An 18,612-nucleotide genomic window follows, 5' to 3' on the forward strand; every position below is an offset into this window, starting at 1 on the left:
TTTCTGCGATGTGTACGCCTGCGTGCACCTGATGAGTCGATTAAACAAATTAGCATGTTACCAATGTTCCTTTCTGTTCGGCAAGATATTGGCATTTTGACAACAAGTGTGAAGAAGTGAGACACATGGGGCAGAACGGCGTCGAACTCCTTACATTTTATTTTGCAGGCTATCTCATTCATCAAGCAACTCTACTTCGTGACGCATAAAACGATACATACAAAGTCATTACCAAATGTATTTATTGCAGGAAACATAACATTTTTCAAGAAAGGCAAACTGGCTAAAAAGTCCCGAAAGTGTTCAAAAGTAGATAAAAATAGAAGACACCCACCAAGGATACAAAACAATTTTTAGTAGAAGTTGTATCTTTAGTCAAAATGTTCTTAAATAAATGGGTTTTTAAAAATTCTTCAAATGACACTGCAAAAAAAAAAAAAATAGGACACCCAGGCAGATGCCAAAACACTTAAAAGTGGACTGAATTTTACGTGAACCAGTCATTAAGCGTACAGATTCCTTTTGTGAGTTTGTGGGAAACTGGTTTGAGGCCATTTGACCCAGAACCAATTTGGGATGCAGGCACTTACCTCCCTGCACGTGCAATATGTGGGCATGGGGACAACCAGGGACCTCAGGGGACAGGAACGCCCCTCCTGAAAGTGACCTCCATGAGTAAGGGCAAATTGTCAGCTTTTAATTCTTTATTATAAAGACATATTTACATGGAACAATCTTTACAAACACAGTGAACACAATTATGGGAAGGGGACAATTTCTTAATGAAAAGGGCCTTAATATCTTTATATAAATTAGTATAAGAATCATACACAACCACTTTAAATAAGACAGCCCCCCAGCCTCCCACTGTCCTCTGCCCTGTGTCTCCTGACTTTCCCAGCTGTCCCTCGTTTCCCCCCTTCCCCATGGGGCTGGGCAGCTGATGCGGCAGGAGATGCAGAGAGGAGGAGGGGGAAAGGCCCGGTCCCTGGTAGGGGCGTCAGTGGCGAAAGAGGCTTTCTGGACACTGGCCAGCCCCCACTCCGAGCCTGAGGGGTGTGGGGGAGGCAGGAGCCCAGCCTGGCTCCCCAGGGCGGGCCTGGAAGCAGCAGCAGCAGCAGCAGCAGTAGTAGTAGCATTAGCAGCAGCGGAGGTAACGGGGAGAGGCGGATAGGCAAACCTCGGGGTTATTGTGGGACTCGGGGGGCCCTGACTCCCCCTGCCCCCATATATACATAGGTGGCCATCAGGCTCTTGTCTTCCCTTTTCTCCCTCCCGGGAGGCCTCTGGAAAAAAAAGCCTGCTCAGACCTACACTTCCTCCTGTCTTCCCTTCCTCCTTTCCTCCCCTCCCTCCCTTCCTCCCTTCCTTCTTCTTCTCCCCCCACCTCCCCTACGATGGACAGGTCACTGGGAAGGAAGGTCCAGTCAACAAGAAGGGAAGGCTATTGAGTCCAGTTGGTCAAGGCCCCGTCCTGGCTCCTGAAAACCAGCACTGGGGTTGCAATGGTAGTCTCAGTGCCCGAGCTGCCCCCATGAAAATACCCAGGGTCTGCGAGTGCTGCAGGAGAGGGGCAGCTGGCCACTTACAGAACTTTTCAGCTCAGATTGGGGAATGGACCAGCGGAGGCAGGCCAGGGAGGCGGGAGCAGCTCCGTCCCCACACCACCACGGGGCAGTTCACGGCCGGCTAGCCTCTCCCTTCCCAGCTACCCTCAGCCCCGTCCCCGGGAAAAGGCACTTAATGGGTTTTGAAAAACATGATCAAGAGGGAAGAGGACATCATCAAGTGGGAGTTGGGAGACCCGGGTCCTCATTCTGGCTCAGCAGTGACCCTGAGCAGGTCACTACCCCCTCCAGGCCTCCGTCCTTATAGGAGTTTGCAGAAGGAGGCAGAGCTAAGAGATCTCCAAGGTTCCTTTTGGCTGTGATTCTTGACCAAAATGATCCTCCTGCTTGGTTTTTGGTCCTGGGAGAGTATAGAGCCATCTCAGGCCCAGCACCCTCTCCTCCTGAGGTGGAGTTTGAACTAGCTGGGGTGGGAGTTGGCAGGTGGGGAGGGTATGAGAACACAGGGAAAGGTGAGAGAAGTGACAGAGTACTTCACGGCCCCGCTCCTTCACCTCTTCCCTAACCCAGACAAGCATCAGGGTGAAGAAGAGGCCACAGCAGCTCTTCCTCCTCTTCCCCAATGCTTCACCCTTTGCCAGAGCACCAACCCGCTTTCCAGTGTCCCCCAAGGCACCCTGTGTGCATCCCAATGCCCCAGCCCCTCTGACTGGAGTCTCTCATTGCTCATCTCTCTATTCCCCTCTGGAGGCTGGATGAAGGGTCCAAGTGACACAAAAACATGGGATCTCCTGGAGCCCATTGAAGAAGGGAGCTTCCACTAGGCCCCCAGGGCATACCTGAGGAAGGAAGCGCCTAGTAAAGGGTTAGGTGTTAGATGCAAGAAGTGGGGACCAGAGAGGGGGGCGTGCCAGGGACAAGAAGGACGGCCTTCCAGTGCAAGGCCTCCAAGGCCAGTCTGGGGAGGGGCTGGGCAGAGGGGCTGAATGGATCCTTGTGAGAGAAAGGGAACCACCCGCACCAGGGGCAGGACCACGCAATTCAGGGAAGCTGGTGGGTGAGAAGAAGCGGGACCATCAGCAGCTGGGATGGGTGCAAGATGAACGGCGAACGGGCGTGAGGGCACCAGAGAAGCAGGCCAATCTATAGAGTAGAGAGAATCGCAGGGGGTGGGCGCTTCAGGGCCTCTCCAGTCCTAAAGAGAGAAAAATGACCAGAGAGAAGTCAGTGACATGTCCTAGGTCAAGGAACCACCAGGGACAGGAGAGGAGACAGCCTTCATAACCCCCCCCCATGACCCTGCACCTAAAGCCCAAGGCCCCTGAGTAGATGCCACCCTGTCCCGGCTCCAGGGGGAGGGACACCAGGCTGGCCCTGAGGGGCAGGCTTAGGCCCTGCTCCCTCTGCTGCCACCTTTGATTTTTCTCTCCTTCCCACAGCTCTGGGCAACTCTCCTCCTGCTCTCCGCCTGCTACCCGCTAAGGCTCCCCGCCTCCCTCTCTGCCCCCCTGAGGATCCATACTGCACAACTGTAGGAATACCCTGGGGGCACCCCTCTCCAGCTCATCAAGGCTCTTCAGGACTTCTAGAACTCTCCAAGTGGGCTAGCCACCCAGGCAACAGGGTGGAGAGGAACCAGCACTCAACTCCTGGGGAGTCAGGAGATTGGCCTTAATTGTCAGTCTCCTCTCTGGGCCTCCATCTCCTCGTCCATAAAATGAAGGCGCTAGATAGGTGCTCTGTCAGCCCGGATGTTGTGTGCTGCCGGGACTGGTTGGTGCAGGTGTCTGGCCAGCGATAAGCAGCAGGGTCACCCAGCTGCCAGGCTGCCACCCACCCCCCAATCCCCTCAGTGCCACGCACTGACCAGAGGCTCAAGTACCTGCTTCAGAAAGGCATGGGGCCCTTATGGGAGAGGCGCGGCCGCTGGCGGCGGAATTTCCTCCGCCCTCCCTGCCAGGGCCCTGGTCCGTTTCTCGACCCTCTGGGCTGCACCAGGTAGCGGACATCGCCTTCCTCCAGCCCCTGCCCGTCAGGAGGCTGCAGCAGGGGCCCTGCAGGAAGGAGAAAGCCTGTCATCAGGAAGGCTGATGGAAAGGGGCAGGGGTCCACGGACCACAGGCCCACGGTAGGGGGCAAAGTCTCGATGCGGTGGCGCTCCTCATAGCTTCTGCTTCTGCTTGTTTTTATCTTCCATCCCGATGAACAATTTAGAATTTTTACACTATCCCGGGGCAAACGGAGCCCACTACTCACATCTTGCAAACTATGTACTGACTTTACATCCTTTGGACAGTTCTATCATGTTTCTGACAGGCACAAACATGTTCTTTGTTTATAAGATCACTGGGGGTGCAGTTTGGGCATTACACCTGTACTCGGCCGGGGCAGAGCCGGCAATAAGCCCCCCCCCCCCCCCCCGCTGCACCCTTGCAACTAATACACTTAAACATTTCAAACACACAACATTTCAATGAAATGACCGCCCCCCATGCACCCATCGCCCAGATTCAACAGTTATGCACGTGGAGTCACATATGCTTAGTGATCTCTTTTCTTTCTTTGCTGAGGTATTTTACAGCAAATCCAGAACATCATGTCATTGTACTCCTCCATCCTTCAATATGCAGGTGACCCACTTTTCGGTACCAGAGATCTCATACGTCACCCCTGGGCATCTCACCAGTCTTTAGGCATCTCTGGGACTCACTTGCTCCTGTGGCCGCCCTGGGGGTGTGGCTGGGGGTTTGGCAGGGAAGTGGGGTGTCTCTGACTCTGCCTGCCTGTGCTGAGTTCTCTTCACCCTCTGCCCAGATTTAGAGGCCAATAAATATTGCATGAATGAATGAGTGAACAACTGAGTGAATGGTCACCTGAAGCAGCAAGTCCGTGCATGAGGAGGGGGCGGGCTGCTACAGTTGGCACGTCCCCACTGGATGCCCTACCTCCTGTCATCTCCAGATCACACCCCATCCTGTGTCTGATGCAAATTCCTTCCATTCCAATCCCAGCCGGCTTCTCTTCTGCTCTGGGGGGGCGGGGGGCTCCTTTCTAAATCTGTCCACATCTGGCTTAGAGTAGAAACCACTCGATGCCAGACCAAGCGCTGACAATGGAATCCAAGTGGTGCTGGTGTTCTTGGGTGTGAAGACGGAGCAGGCACCTGGGCCAGCTCTCATGGAGGCTGCAGTCCAGCCAGGGAAGGCGAGCTGCACTCCAGAGCAAGCCTGGCTGCCGGAGGCAGGCAGAGCAGGGAGGTGAAATGGTGCTGGGCACGAGGCGGGCTGGCAGAGTGCTTGTGCGACGCCCAGTATGGAGCCGGACTGCAGAAATAACCCCCCCTTCTGAGGCCGGTGATCACAAACCCCAGTCTCTCTCCCCTGCACCATCAGATTTGCCTTCAGCTATATCCCTGTCCGTCAAGTCCCATTTCCATCCATCCAGGAATCCCCATCACTAGCTCACAGTTTCCATAGAACCACCCGTTGGCTGCTAGCCCCCCAAACATACTCCTGGCGGCTCCTCCTTCCCCCTCCCTGCCTCCAGCATCCCCATACTCGGGTTCATTCCTTGGCCCCTTGGCTCTTGTGATTCCTCCTCCATTTGCACACAATTTCCAGGCATTTATCTCCCTCATGGGCCAAAAACAGACGAGGTTTGTCCTTAGGACCCTCCCTACCCAGGCTCCCGGGGCCTGCCGCTGTCCACGCACGCTCTCACCCAGACACACGCCCCCACAGCACACACACACACTCTGTAACCCTCCGTCCTCCCTCTCCAAGAAAAGTCATAGACCCCTTAGGACCTGCTGTTCACTGGCCAGACTTCTGTGCTTCTGGTCGGGATGGGTTAATTTGTGACCTCCTCCTCCAATGAAAATTACCTAATCTGAATTAAAATAAAATTATATTTGCCCTTTGGGGCAATAGGTATGGATGGAAGTAGGAGGTCACTTCCGTCTGTCATAGAGCTACCCTCTTGATGCCATCTGCAAAGGGGCTGAGCTGGGGTGGGAGAGGAAGGAAAGGCCCTTACTAAGCCCCCCACCCCAGCTGCTTCAGCTTCTGCCCTGTGTTCTGGGGTCCCCTCAAGGCTGTTCGTGCCCACTGAGGGGGCTAGGAATGATGCTGATGAGGAGTCAACACCAGAGAAACAGTCGGAGTGGGAAAGGCTGTGCTAAGGGTGTGGCCAGGCACAGGGGAGCTCCCTAGGGGCCTTGGGAATTTAAGAGAGGCCTTGGTTCTCGGGGCTATGCCCTTGACTACTGGAGGAGGGACAACGGCACAGGCTAAGGCCCAGGGGTACAGTAGGCAGGGAGACAAGAGGCACAGTGCCTGGACAGGGAGGGCATCATCTCCAAATGCTCAGCACCCAGGACTGAGTGTTGGTGGCAGTCAGGGAGGGAGGGCTGGGGGTGGAGGGCCCTAAGTGGGGGAGGCCAAGAGCCAGGATGGGGAGCAGGAACGGTGGCTCAAACTCTGGCCAGGGAGCTGTCTAGACTCTTAAGTTTGCAGAGAACTACCCTGAGATGACTGAGCACTCAGCCAGGCTCTGGAGAGCAGCCAGAAGCCCCCGGCATCTTGCATCCCATTGAGGAGGGGGCTCACTGTCTTCCTGGTAGCCGGAAGTCTGCAGCTTCTCCTGCATGCTGATCCCATCACCCACCAGCTTCCTATTCTTGATTCTGAGTCTGGTTCACCCCAAGATAAGCTGACACCTGAAACCCTGGCTTTATGCTGTCCGAAGGGACAGATCAGGGGCTGTTGGTTCTCGTCACTGCAGAGGTCCCGGCTGTACAAAAGAATTCCCCTGTAGAAATGGGGGCCATCCCCAGCGCACTGAAATATTTTTCTTCCAACTCATTTGCTACTTAAAGGGAGACTGGGACAATCCCCCGAAGAATCTCAAGCCTAGAGGAACTGGAGCCATTGTTCTCCAAAGTGCCACCAGCAATGAAGCTACAGCATCTCCACACTGAGAACCACAGTGAGGGAGAGAACAGAGTTTGATTTTCCTGCAATCTGAACTCCAACCCAGCCAAGGCACAAAGAGGTACATGCGACTTTTTAGGAACACACCAACCTCACCAGGAATGACACACTTGTTTTCCTCTCACCATCCAGCCTATCTTGTTATTGCTTTAAAAGCCCACACTAGTGCTCTGGTGAGAACCCTACTGGCTACGTCCCCTCCATTGCTCCAGGGTCCTGCATGTGTCTCCAGGATGGGGTGTTCTTCCTTTGTCTATCCAGCCCCCCAGCCCAGTGCCCTGAGCTATCTTCCTGTGCCAGCTTTGTTGCCCTCGGACACGTCATGACCCGGCAGCCTGGTCCACCACTTCACACGCATGAGTCGTTTGCTGTCGAGAGACCTGACTCAGGTTATATGGGTGCTTAGTGCTTAGTGATTGGGGATGGAATGCAGATGCCCCCTCCCTAAGCAGGAGGGGTGCAGTAGGCTGTCCTCACACTGTCACTGTGACTGCAGGCTTCGAACTGGGGCTGGGGAGGAGGAGAAGAAGAAAGAGAGAGGTGCTCAGAGAAAGATCAAGGGACACTTGGACCTGGCCCAGCAGCTCCCAGGCTCAGAAGAGTAAAGCGTATGTCAGGTCAGGAGGCAGTGGAAGAGCATGTGTGTGTTGGGAGTGGGGGGGCGCATTCCAAGTCAGGACAGTGTGTTGAGGAAGAAGCGCGGTTTTCAGACCTGAGACTTTGACTGGGGATCCTGGCTGGGGAGGACATGCAAGTCTGGGCCAAGGGTGAGGTGGGCCTGGGGTCCCTGTTTCTCACCCAGGATGGGAGGCAGGAGGAGCAGGACATGCATACCTGGACCCTTGGCTGGTGGCCACCTGCATGGAGGTGCCCCACCTCGGCTCCAGGAGAGATCACGGGGTGGAGAAGTTTCCAATGCTAGGCTTAAGCAGAACGTGAGGGCAATGAATTTACTCAAATCAGGGCGTGAAGACAGATGACCTATTGAAGAAGCGTGAATTAAAGCAAGAAGTGGCAAGTCTGGGCCAGACACAGCGTTCCTTCCTCTTGAAACCAGCTCTCCCCTTGATCAGTCCTGCCCCAACAGCTGGGCCCTGAAAGGGTTTGAGTGGTGGTCTGTTGGCCAACAGTTCCCACAGCCTCTGGGGGAGCACCAAGTGTGTACATCAGGAAGCCCCAGCTTCCTCTGCGATGCCCTCTCTGCACCCATTCTTTCTTCCCTGAAGGCACCTCCTTGGACTACTTGCCATTGGTGGTATCACATTGGGTGTCTTGTCTTGCCAACTGCACTGCATGGTAGGCTCCTGGAGGGCAGGCCCATGTGGTGTCCGCATTCCTATCTTTTGCTCTCTCCCCGCCATTGCCTGACTGATGGGAGTTTCTGAGGAAAAAGCCTGTTCCCCTCTTACCAGGCAGGTGGCTGACCCAGCACTTAGGCCCTGAAGAGGGAGACCTCTGGACAGCTAGCTGAAGGCAGGTGGTGCCAGACTCAACCAATTCACCTTCCTGAGAAGCCAGGCAGTGCTCCCAGCGCCAGGGCAAGTGCCAAAAGGCAAGGGCAGAGAAAGGAGGCAGCCTACAAAGACAGGGAGGTGGGACCCCGCCAGGCCCTCAGAGGCTCCTCGGTTGCAGGCCATACCCCCACCCTGCGCCTTTCCTCTAGGAAATTTCCTCCTCTGCCCTCTCCTTCCCTCTGACCCCACCTCCCTAGGACTGCAGCTCTGGCACTGGTATTAGTCCACCTGGTCTTGGCCTTCCCCTTCTGTGGTGCCAGGCAGGCAGCAGTGACAGCCAGATCACAGGGCTGTGGCAGCTGGAGGTGAGAGCTGGCAGCCCCAGGAGACACTGACACACAGAGGACAGGCAGCCTGGGCTGGGGCTACTGGGGTATGGGTGGGGACTAGGCTTCGGGAGGGCAAGGGACCACCAGTGCCAAGTATGCCAGGTGGGGGGTGTGGTGCAGGTGGGGGCAAGAAGACTCCCCCTCCCTGAGCTGCATGGAGGTGTCAGGTCAGGCGCTGTGTTCCGTGGGTTGGTGCCCGGAGACAGGGGGACTAAGGTGAAGCATGCCCATGCCTGGGGCAAAGGGAAGGCCGGAGCCTGGATATGGAAGATCCAAGTTCCTAGGGCGGCCAGGAGGCTGTGGGGAGGGCCTCGTGTGCAGGAGCAGAAGAGCAGACCAGACAGGACCTTGGGGTAAGGGAGGAGAACACCAGCCTGGCCCGGCCCTGCCCGGCTTGGCCTGGGGGAGGCTGCCTCTGCTCATAGGCAGGCTGAAAGGAGCAACAGCTGGGCTCCACGCGCCGCCTCCGCCGCGCGCTCTTGCCTATGCAACAAGTGTCACGTCTGCATCTTGGCACATCATCACATCATCCCCAGGGGCCCGCGCCCCCCGGACCGGCCGGCGGCCCCTAACCTCCAGGGGCCAGAAAACTTTCGATGCGAGAGGGAGCTCAGCCCACCGGGGTCAGGTCAGCTCCCTCCACTGATCCACGGGGAGCGGGACATGTCCCCCCACACGTACCCTCCTCCACATGGGGTGCGGGGCGCGGGACACGCTGCACACGCCTGCGGCCCTGAGCTCCTCCTCGGACCGCGAGGGGTGGCCAGGAGGGACAAGCAGCCAGGCGGGTAATGCCCGAGCCGGACCCGAGCCCCGGGAGGAAGCGGTCCCCGCTGCCGGCCGGTCCCTGGCCTGGGGAGCCCTGTCAGCGGGCCACCCGGCGCGGCCGGCGCGTGGCTGCCCCTGCGCGGCTCGCGCCGGCCCGGGAGGCGGAGGCGGAGAGGGCGCGGGCGGAGGGGAGGGAGCGCGCCGGCTGCAGCCCGGGCTAGGGGAGCGCGGCGGGCGGGCGCGCACTCACCTCCGCACACCGCCGTCAGGGAGAGCCAGAGCAGCAGGAGCGCCTGCACGCAGAGCCGCAGATCCATGCTGCTCCTCCGGCAGCCGCGCCGCGGCTCTGGCCGGGGGCGGGGAGTGCCGAGAGGCCCGGCGCCCGGAGGCGGAGAAAGGCGCGAGCCGCCGCGGCGGGTGCGTGCGGGTGCGGGCGCGGGGCTCGCGGGGCTCCCGGGCGGCGCCGCAGACTGGCCGGCCGCTGCCGCCTCCCTCCTGCAGGCTCCCTCTCCCGCCGCGGGGCAGCGCCGCCAAGCTGGCCTCGGCGGCTCCGGGGGCGGCGACAAGCTCTTTCCAAGCGGCTGGCTGCTCGACCGCGGCTCCGGCTGCCCGTGGCCCAGGCTGCCAGCGAGAATGCTCCCCACTCACTCCAGGGGCTGCATTTTGTAGCTTGTGGCTTGGCCGCGAGCCCACTTGGTCATGTGGTCATCGAGAGGGCTGGAGGGGGGGCCAGGAAGAGGGAGAGGGAGCGGGCCTCCCGCACCGCCCCCCTCCCGGCACGCACGCTGCAGCCCCAGCCAGGGCGCGAGAGGGAACCTCGAGGTGGCCCCACAACAAAGGCTGCACTGCCGCTCCGACAACCCACAACCGCTCCCCGGACAATGCCTGCCTGGCTGGGGGCCAGAGAGTTTTTGAGACCTGAAGGATTTCAAACACAGGAAGCATTTGGGGCGGTGGAGGGGCACACTTAACCCTTTCTCACCTCGCTTCCTTAACAGCTGTCAGGGAACCTGGGCGCTCCGGGAAAGACCCGGCCCAGGCTGTCCCCACTCACCCCCTTCACCTCGGACCCGCTCCTTCCCCCTGCAGCTCTGCAGCAGCAGGGGCTGGCCGAGACCCCCACACACTGGCCCTCTTCTCTCCTCTGCATCTTCAGCTGGCTTTGTATTGGGGGTGACTGCCTAGGCTTGTGCCCAAGACCGCTTAATTGCCCAGCGCCCCCGGGAGGTACCCTCTACCCGGAATGCCCCACCCCACCCATCCTGCCCCTGCGTTCTCCGTTCTTGCAGCGGCATCTCAAATCCCAGGTCATCCGAAAGACTTCCCAGGATAACAATAATCCAGGAGAAGCTGCCCCTGAGTTCCTCCTCGCTGTGGGACTTGCAACAGCCTCTATGGCGTCCCCTTTCTTCCCCATTATGGTGAGAGTGGGGTGGTTTACCCACCTCCAAACAGTCTAGGCTGGATTCATTTTGCACGTACTCGGGATTCCCCTTTGTAAGCGGGTCCTTCCCAGTGATGTGTTTGCCTTCCCAGGCTAGACTGTCGGCTCCTACAGCCTGGAGCTCCCAAGGGAAGAGACTGCCTCTTTCACGGGCCTGGGAACCCCCTAAGATACAACCTTGTCTTCTCGTTCTTCTGCGTCTCTCCAAAGTCCCCAGGATTGGACTCTGCACATAGGTGGCACTCAACACATGTTAAAAGACTAAATTGAAAGGTTTTTCCACATTTCAGCCAGCCAGGCAGTTTGCTTGAAGTGAAAGTCCAGATTTACACCAAAAATACGTTGGATAGTGTGTATGTGTGCCATAAAAGATGTGAGAGACCACGATATATTTAAAATATGTTGGAAATGTTAAAACAATCCAGTGCATACACTATTTATCAGTCTCCCTCGACCGTAATGGTCAGCTCCTCACGAGACGGCTCTCTCCTCTGTTCACAGCTGTATCCCCAGACAGTGTGGGACGTGGTTGGCATTCAATATATAATTCTGAACACACAAATGAACTTTTCAAAAACATGCCTATTGCCTAAATCAAAGTAGTGGGAAGGGAATAAAATAGGGTTCTTGTTACTAGCCTGTGGCTCCCTTAGCCGCTGTCCAGGAGGAAAAAGGCAGAGACGGGTGGCACAGAGCACCTCTCTTCATTGGCGAGGCCCAGGCTGGCAGCCGCGGGCATCAGCACTAGGAGGTCACTTCCCCGGGGCTGTCCCCCCGAAAGAGTCTTCCAACTGGGAGGAAAAACACGTGGCCTCGGATCTCCACCCTTATCTGCTGTAGCGCCTTGCTGTCGTCACTTAAATTTACTGGGTCTCATGGGGATGATCGTCTTCGCCCTCCCCCTCAGGGTTATTATGGGATTAAATGAGATAATGTACGTGAAGGTACTGTGCAAATGGGGATGAAACCCTTGTAGGGCCGTTTTTAGGAAGTGTGATACTCCAACCTCTGATTGAGCAAGCCCATGCACCCCCAAACGAGTGCCCCCGCGTAAGTAGGTTAATAGACCATTCGTATTTAATCACAGCTTTCCTAGGGTGTGTATGGGCATAGCTAAGTGCTTAGAGCTGAGCTTTCCAGTATGGTCGATACTAACATCTAAAATAAAATGACAAGTTCGCTTCCTCTGTTGCACTGGCCACATTTCAATTGCTCAGTAGCCACATGTGGCTAGTGGCTACCGTATTGGGCAGCACAGAACAGAACCTTTCAATCATTGCACAAAGTTCTATGGGACAGCGCTGGGTTAGAGCACCTCATTCATTCTTCCTTTTGCTATAATCCTTTTTTTTTTTTAATTTCTTCTCCCCAAAGCCTCCTCATTACATAGTTGTATATTCTAGTTGTAGGTCCTTCTGGTTGTGGCATGTGAGATGCCGCCTCAGCATGGCCTGATGAGTGGTGCCATGTCCAGAGCCTGGGATCCAAACCAGCAAGACCCTGGGCCCCTGAAGTGGAGCACTCGAATTTAACCACCCGGCCACATGGCCGGCCCCTATAATCCCTTTTCCAACCTTACCTAGTCTTCAGAATGCACAAGGGAAAAAATACAAAAGCAAACCAGTAGCATCCAAGGCAAGCAACACTCAGTAAATAGAAGGCATGCATGTAAATCAAGATGTAAAGAGCTGAACAGGTGGGAGAATCATGTTTTAATCTAATCCTTTTCCATTTCACCAAATTGCATTCATTTTTCCAGTGCCAGATCCAAAATCTTATTCTTTCTCCTTTCTCAGGCCACTTTTACCCATGGCGACCTTGCCCTCTTCGTAACGGCTATGGCTGTAACTTTCAGTGGCAGTTTCTCTTGCAATGCTTCAGGAGCACTTTTGTATCTGCACACCATGCTCTGCGGGCCTGTGGAGAGGGTCCACCGCCGGTGTACCCCTTCTGGAACTGAGGCCCAGCAAGCAAGGAATGCAACCCTGATTGCTCACTCTGAAACCCCCGTGGGCTCCATATATCTCAATATCATATTCAAATGACCAGTTTTCATATGTATCTCCACCCACCAGATTTTCAGGTCGCTGGACTGACAACACCTAGCACAGTGCCCAACACATACTTGGCACTCGGTATCTCCTTGCTGAAGAAATAAATAACTGTTGGCATAACTCTGTGCTGTCTTTTGTTCAGGAAGATGATACTATTGAGACAATATCAGCAGACGAATGTTTTAAGGTGTTTCTTCAGGGATGGGGAGGAGGTACATGAAACCGTGCACATGGGTGGGGCCCATGGTCAGGGACAAGACTCAGTTTCTGTTCAAGGTCAGGGGCAATCCTGGGGCCGAGGTAGGACTCAATGTATTGTTGAGGACAGAGATGAGATAGCTGACCTATGTGAAGCCAGCCTGTGATTTGTCCCCCTCATCAGCGCTGTGCAGAGGCTATTCGGTTCGGCTTAGTATCGTATGTCATCACCACCAGTTGATGGTGCTCTCTTGACTCAGCCAGCTCTCTGTCCTGGAGGTTTGAGTGGGCAGTGTGGTGTATTAGAAAGAACCCAGCTTTTGGAATTTCAAATAACTGAATTCAAATCCTGCCCCTCAATCTCATTCGTTAACTGTGTGACCTTGGGACAGGTATTTAACCTCTCTGAGCCTCAGTTTCTTCAGCTGTTAAATGAGGACAGTAATAGTCTCTACCTTATTACAGTTGGGAGATTAAATGAGATAACGCAGATAAAGTACTTAGTACCGCCCCGGCCCACAGCAGTTGCTCTTCAATGGTAGTTTTCTCCTCTTCCTGACGTGCCCCTCCAGCCTTTGAGCTCTGGCCTCTGACCCTTTGAAACTGATCAAGAAGGACAGGCTCTGTCTCTGCCCTGCTCCACCCACACCTGTCTTCTTAGCAGCCATCAGAACTGCTCACTGCCTTACTCCCCAAAAGAGCCGATCTCTGCTGGAGCTGAGCTGACGAACGCACTTGATCCCGGGGGTTCATGCGTGATAGCAGTTTGAAGTTTTGCCTCGCAGGTATGGTCTTCATTTTGATGGGGGCCTTTGGGAGACAACGTCCTACCCCAAGGCAACAGCAAGCTCCACCCTTTTGAGCTCTACTTTAGTGACTTTCAATTGGCTGCTCTACATAGAGCTCACCTTGCTGCAAAGTCAACTCAAAAAAGGATCCCCTTTGGCGACTTACAACCCAGCTCTCACCCTGCAGGTCTAGCCACTGAAGCCTCAGAGGGCAAGGCTGCTGCAGCTCACTGCTCTCTGCCTGTCCCCACAGATGAGGATGAGGATGATGATGATGATGGGGATGATGATATAGCTAAGATTTACTGAGCGTGTGCCTGTGTCAAGCACTGTTGTGAATGCTTTACATGTGTTAATTCATTTAATCCTCACACCTGCAAAGTAGGCCAATTCATTATCATTCCCGTTTTACAGATGAGGCAACTGAGGCTAGCAGAGGTTAAGTAATTTTCCCAGGCCCGCCTAACCTTAAAGCCCACACTCCTCCCTCACTGAGCTTTGAGAAGCACCTTCCCACTTCTCTGGGCCCATATATCACTTTCTTTGCACTTCTGACACCTAACTCATACTGTCTGGAATCAAATTAGGAAGCAGTGAAGCACCACGGTTAAGCACGTGGGTTCTGGAATAAGGCAGCTCTGTCACTTACTAAATAGGTAACTTTGGGCAAATTATTTGGCCTTTCTGAGCCTTGGGTTCCTCATCTGAAGAAAGGGGCAGTACCTGTCTCCCTGGGTTATTGGAAGGCTTAAATAAATCAATACCTATAAAGTACGGGGTACAATGCTGGGTTCTAGTAAGGCAGGCATTGTATAAATGGCACATCTTCTCACAGGTATTCGTGTGTGTGTCCTACCAATACTACGAGATAGTGAGACTATGTCGTATTCACTTTTGTGTTCTCACCAGCAGTGCTGGCACCCAGAGCAAATACTCAATAAATGTCCACTGAATTTAGGAAAGAACTCTATAGCCATATGAATATCCACTCTGGATTTATGATACGCATCAAATGTCCTTATTTGCATACTTTCATTTGGGCAAAATCGTCACAACCTGTCCAACAGTTTCTTGGATGGGTCAATACCAAGAGTTAGAAGAAATAACAAAAGGATGGATGTGCGCTCCCCACCCTCAATTGTGCAGTGGTTGTTTTTACTGGGGTGATGTAAGATGTGGAGCCTGGGAGAGGACATCTGGAGAAGGATGAGCCTGGCCAGTAATCAGAGAAACCTCATAACAGAAAGAGCGCCGACCCCCTCGTTACACAGCTGGGGAACCTGAGGCCCGGAAAGGAACAGTGACTTGCCCAAGGTCACACAGAAAGCCGGGGGCAAAGTCAGGACTGGGATCTAGGCCTAAGGATCTCCTGTTTTCCGTTGTTCCCTGTGCGCCTTCCAGCACAGAGCTCTCACCCACTGGCTGAGCAGTGCCCCAGCTGGCGGTGAAGGCACTCAGAAGGGCTGGAGTTCATTAGGCAGAGGTCGCTCACCCCACAATCCAGCCCTCCTGGAGCACCTCCTAAGAATGCGTCTTCCCAGTCTCGCTCATCCAAGCTGTTCCCTAAGACATAAGCTAAATTAATGGGCAAAGAAGTTCAGTAGAAGCAACACTGGTAAAAAGTACTTCAGAGGCTCAAAGCTGCCCCTGTCTCCGGAGCTGCTTAATAGGAACTTGACAAACAGCAGGAGAGGCCAGCTGCTAGTTGATGCCTTACTAACTAGCTCCATGACAAATGATCATTACTGGGTTCAGCACCAGCAAAGAACGTGAATTCTCACTGTCTCATTACTAAGGGTTTGTATCTATTGGCTGGAGTTGAACTTTCTAACCCATCTATACTCACCAGAGCAGCCAGCACAATGCTTGCCATAGAGTAGATGGTTCAGACACAGTCAGTAATGACTTTCCCATTTTGGGTATGAGACCATTTTAATCAGAGAGCGTGGTGCTAATTGTGCAGCACCTAGCCTGGAACCTAGTCTATGAATCAAAAGACCCATGTGACCATTTGGAGGAAAAAGCCTGGTTGTTGGGACTTCTTGGCCTTTGCTAAGGTTTCTTCTTCATCAGGCTATATGAGTCTTCCCTTGCCTTGGTGTTCAATGCCCCTTAATCCTGATCACCAGCTGGATCCCAACCCTGGCCACAGACAGAGATCTTGCCTCTCACACTTGCCCTTTCCCCAAGCACACAGGGTCAAATACTAACCATTATAAGGTAGCACCTTTGCAAAACTTAAAGAACTAGCCACTTTTCAGCATGACCGCACTACCTCTACTCACATCCCTGGCATTTAGTACTATATCTCAGTCCCACTGTGTGCTAAACCCTTTCACAGGGCACCTTTCAGCCAGTCCCAAATGGGCTCCAATTTCCCACTGGAAATGCTTACTCCACTTAGATGTTTCTTCTAACGTCTTTGCAAACTACATACATTTTCTGGTTCTCATAATTTAAGAGACATCAGAGGTTCCCTCACAGATACACCTCATTTGACACAATAATCACGTTCCTGAAAACTATTCTGGCGTTAGAATTCAGATAATTGGCCATATTTCAAATGTCTTCAAAGGGTTCACTGTTCACTAGTGGGAGAAGTCCTAAGAGGGATCCTCCAAGAAAGTGAACTTCTTCTCCACGCCCACCGCCATCCCAACCCCACCAAGTTGCCCCCTTTTCCCTGCATCCTGCCCAATTCCTTCTGATTCTTTGGTCTCTCCCAGAGCCACGCAGGTCCCCGTTCCTCCTGTTGGTCTTTCAGAGCAGTTCCATTTCCTCTGCACATCCTCTATGACGTCTCCCAGGAGCCTCCATCCTTCCTCTCCTCTAGGGTCTATAAATAGTCTGGCCCCCCCGGGGGAGGCATGCGAATTCCTTCCTCAGGCAGCAAGGCCCTGTGAGCTGGGATAGCCACTCCCGAACAAGCAGGTTTATCTCCAAGGTCCAGTGGGCCACTGAACGTTTCTTCTTGCTTTGCTGGCTAATCTTATCTGGGCTTGCATAGGTGGGATGTCATACAATCTCCAATCCTGCACCTTTGTGTGCTGAGCCAGGGTAAAGACTGTTGGGAACTAGGTGTTGAGCCTCTGACCAGTTTGGTTATGGCCTTAGAGCTCTGAGATGATGAGGTTAAAGTCGGAGGGATAATCTGGGTCAGCTTCGCTCCATCTCAAATTCAAGTTTGTAGCCCTAAAGTGATCAGAGGTTGATACCAGTTACCACACAGGTCCTAACCCTGGCCACAGACTGAGATCTTGGCTTCTCACCTTCTTGTCTTTCATACACTTCCTGAGCACATTAACAGAGAGAGTCTAACCTGTACTAATCTTAAAAAGGTAAGACTTTTGAAAAAGAAAGTAGCCATTTCACAGCAAAATCCCATGTATCAGTTTTCCAAGGACGCCGTAACAAGTTACCACAAACTTGGTGGCTTAAAACAACAGGGATTTACTCTTCTGGAGGCAAAAGTCTGAGATCGACAAGTCTCTAGGGAAAAGTCCTACTTTGCCTCTTCCGGCTTCCGATGGCTCCAGGCATTCCTTGGCTCGGGGCGGCACCATCTTCACAAGGCCTTCCCCTCTTCTGTCTGTGCGATCTCCCCCTAGCGTTCTCGTATAAAATCACTTGTTGTTGGATTTAGGGCCCACCTGGATAATCCAGGAAGATCTCATCTGGAAATCCTTAATTTAGTTGCATCTGCAAAGACCTTTTTCCAAATAAGGTTACATTCACAGGTTCCAGGGGTTAAGACGTGGACATGTGTTTTGGGGGCCACCATTCAACCCACTACACCCCACTACCTCCATTCACATCCGTAGCATGCTGGAATCGAAAGAGCAAGAACTTTCGGTCAATTTTACCTCCAAATATCTCTCAAATCTGTGCACTTCTTTATGTTTCTACTGCCCCGTCCTCATTCAAGCCCCGTCATTCCTGACACGTCAATCTCCATAGCAACCAGAATGATCATGCCAGTCCCGCTCTGCTTGAAAGCCTTCTCTGGCTCCCCATGGCTCTAAGGATCAAGACCCAACTTTTAGCCATAGTCTGTAAGGCCATGCATAATCTAGCCCTCACCTACCTCGCCAGCCTCCTCCTTTGCCTCTCTCCCTCTTTCTGTCTGAAATGCTGTGTCCCTTCCTGTCACAATACTTTCCCAATACTCTTCCATCCTCTTGAAGAACTCTCTACCCCACCCCATCTTCTCCTGGCTAACACCCATCATCCATCAGCTCAGCTCGAAGGTCAAATAACTATTCCTCAAGAGATGCTTCCCTGGCCCCCAGACTGGCTGATATTCCCCCGTAATAATGTCTCGCATAGTTTGCCATTAGATTTGTGTTGAATTAACGTCTCTCCTCACCCCTACCACCCAAATAGACTGAGCTCCACAAGGGCAAGGCCTATGGCTGTCTGGTTTCATCACTGTGTCTTCAGCGTCTGATATATAGTAGGTATTCAACCATAATTTGAACGAATATATGAATGAGAGAATGAATTAATGAATTAATCCAAACATCTGTGTTCTGATCCCTCCAGTTCCTCTGCTAAAAAATAAGAGAAACAACGCCTATCTCACAGGGTTGAATACGAATCAAAGTGAGATAATGGAGGGGAAGGGGCTTTATAAACCATGAGATGCCTTACTAATTTAAGGGATCCTTATGAGATTGGCCAGTGTAACCAGCCTTTTTGGTGATGGGGAGGTACACTGCACCAGGGCATAGGGGCAGCAGGAGAAATGAGGGTGGAGGTGAGAAAGGATACTTGAGGTCTACATTCCTCTGGATAAGAAGAGTTTCTGTGGCTCTGCTGTGTAGGATAAAATTACAAGAACACTCAACTCCCGGGCTTCAGACTTGAAGCTCATAACTTACCACCCTCTGGGATCAAAAGAAAATGCCACTCTCCTCAAGTGTGAATATTGCCCAGAGTCCCCCAAGGCATTGAGGGTT

At 53.5% G+C, this 18,612-nt stretch overlaps 1 protein-coding gene across 1 annotated transcript; it reads right to left on the reverse strand.

Moving 5' to 3' along the window:
• Positions 1-224: 224 nt before the first annotated feature.
• Positions 225-9,804, reverse strand: APLN (apelin). Its single transcript, XM_023633517.2, has 3 exons — positions 9,421-9,804; positions 3,451-3,622; positions 225-2,763 (listed from the first exon to the last, which is right to left on the reverse strand). The coding sequence occupies exons 1-2, from the start codon at positions 9,485-9,487 to the stop codon at positions 3,456-3,458; spliced, it is 234 nt and encodes a 77-aa protein (XP_023489285.1). The 5' UTR covers positions 9,488-9,804; the 3' UTR covers positions 225-2,763; positions 3,451-3,455.
• Between the last annotated feature and the right edge of the window lie 8,808 nt (positions 9,805-18,612).

The sequence above is a fragment of the Equus caballus genome, chromosome X (assembly GCF_041296265.1).
Source record: "Equus caballus isolate H_3958 breed thoroughbred chromosome X, TB-T2T, whole genome shotgun sequence".
Lineage (NCBI taxonomy): Eukaryota > Metazoa > Chordata > Mammalia > Perissodactyla > Equidae > Equus > Equus caballus.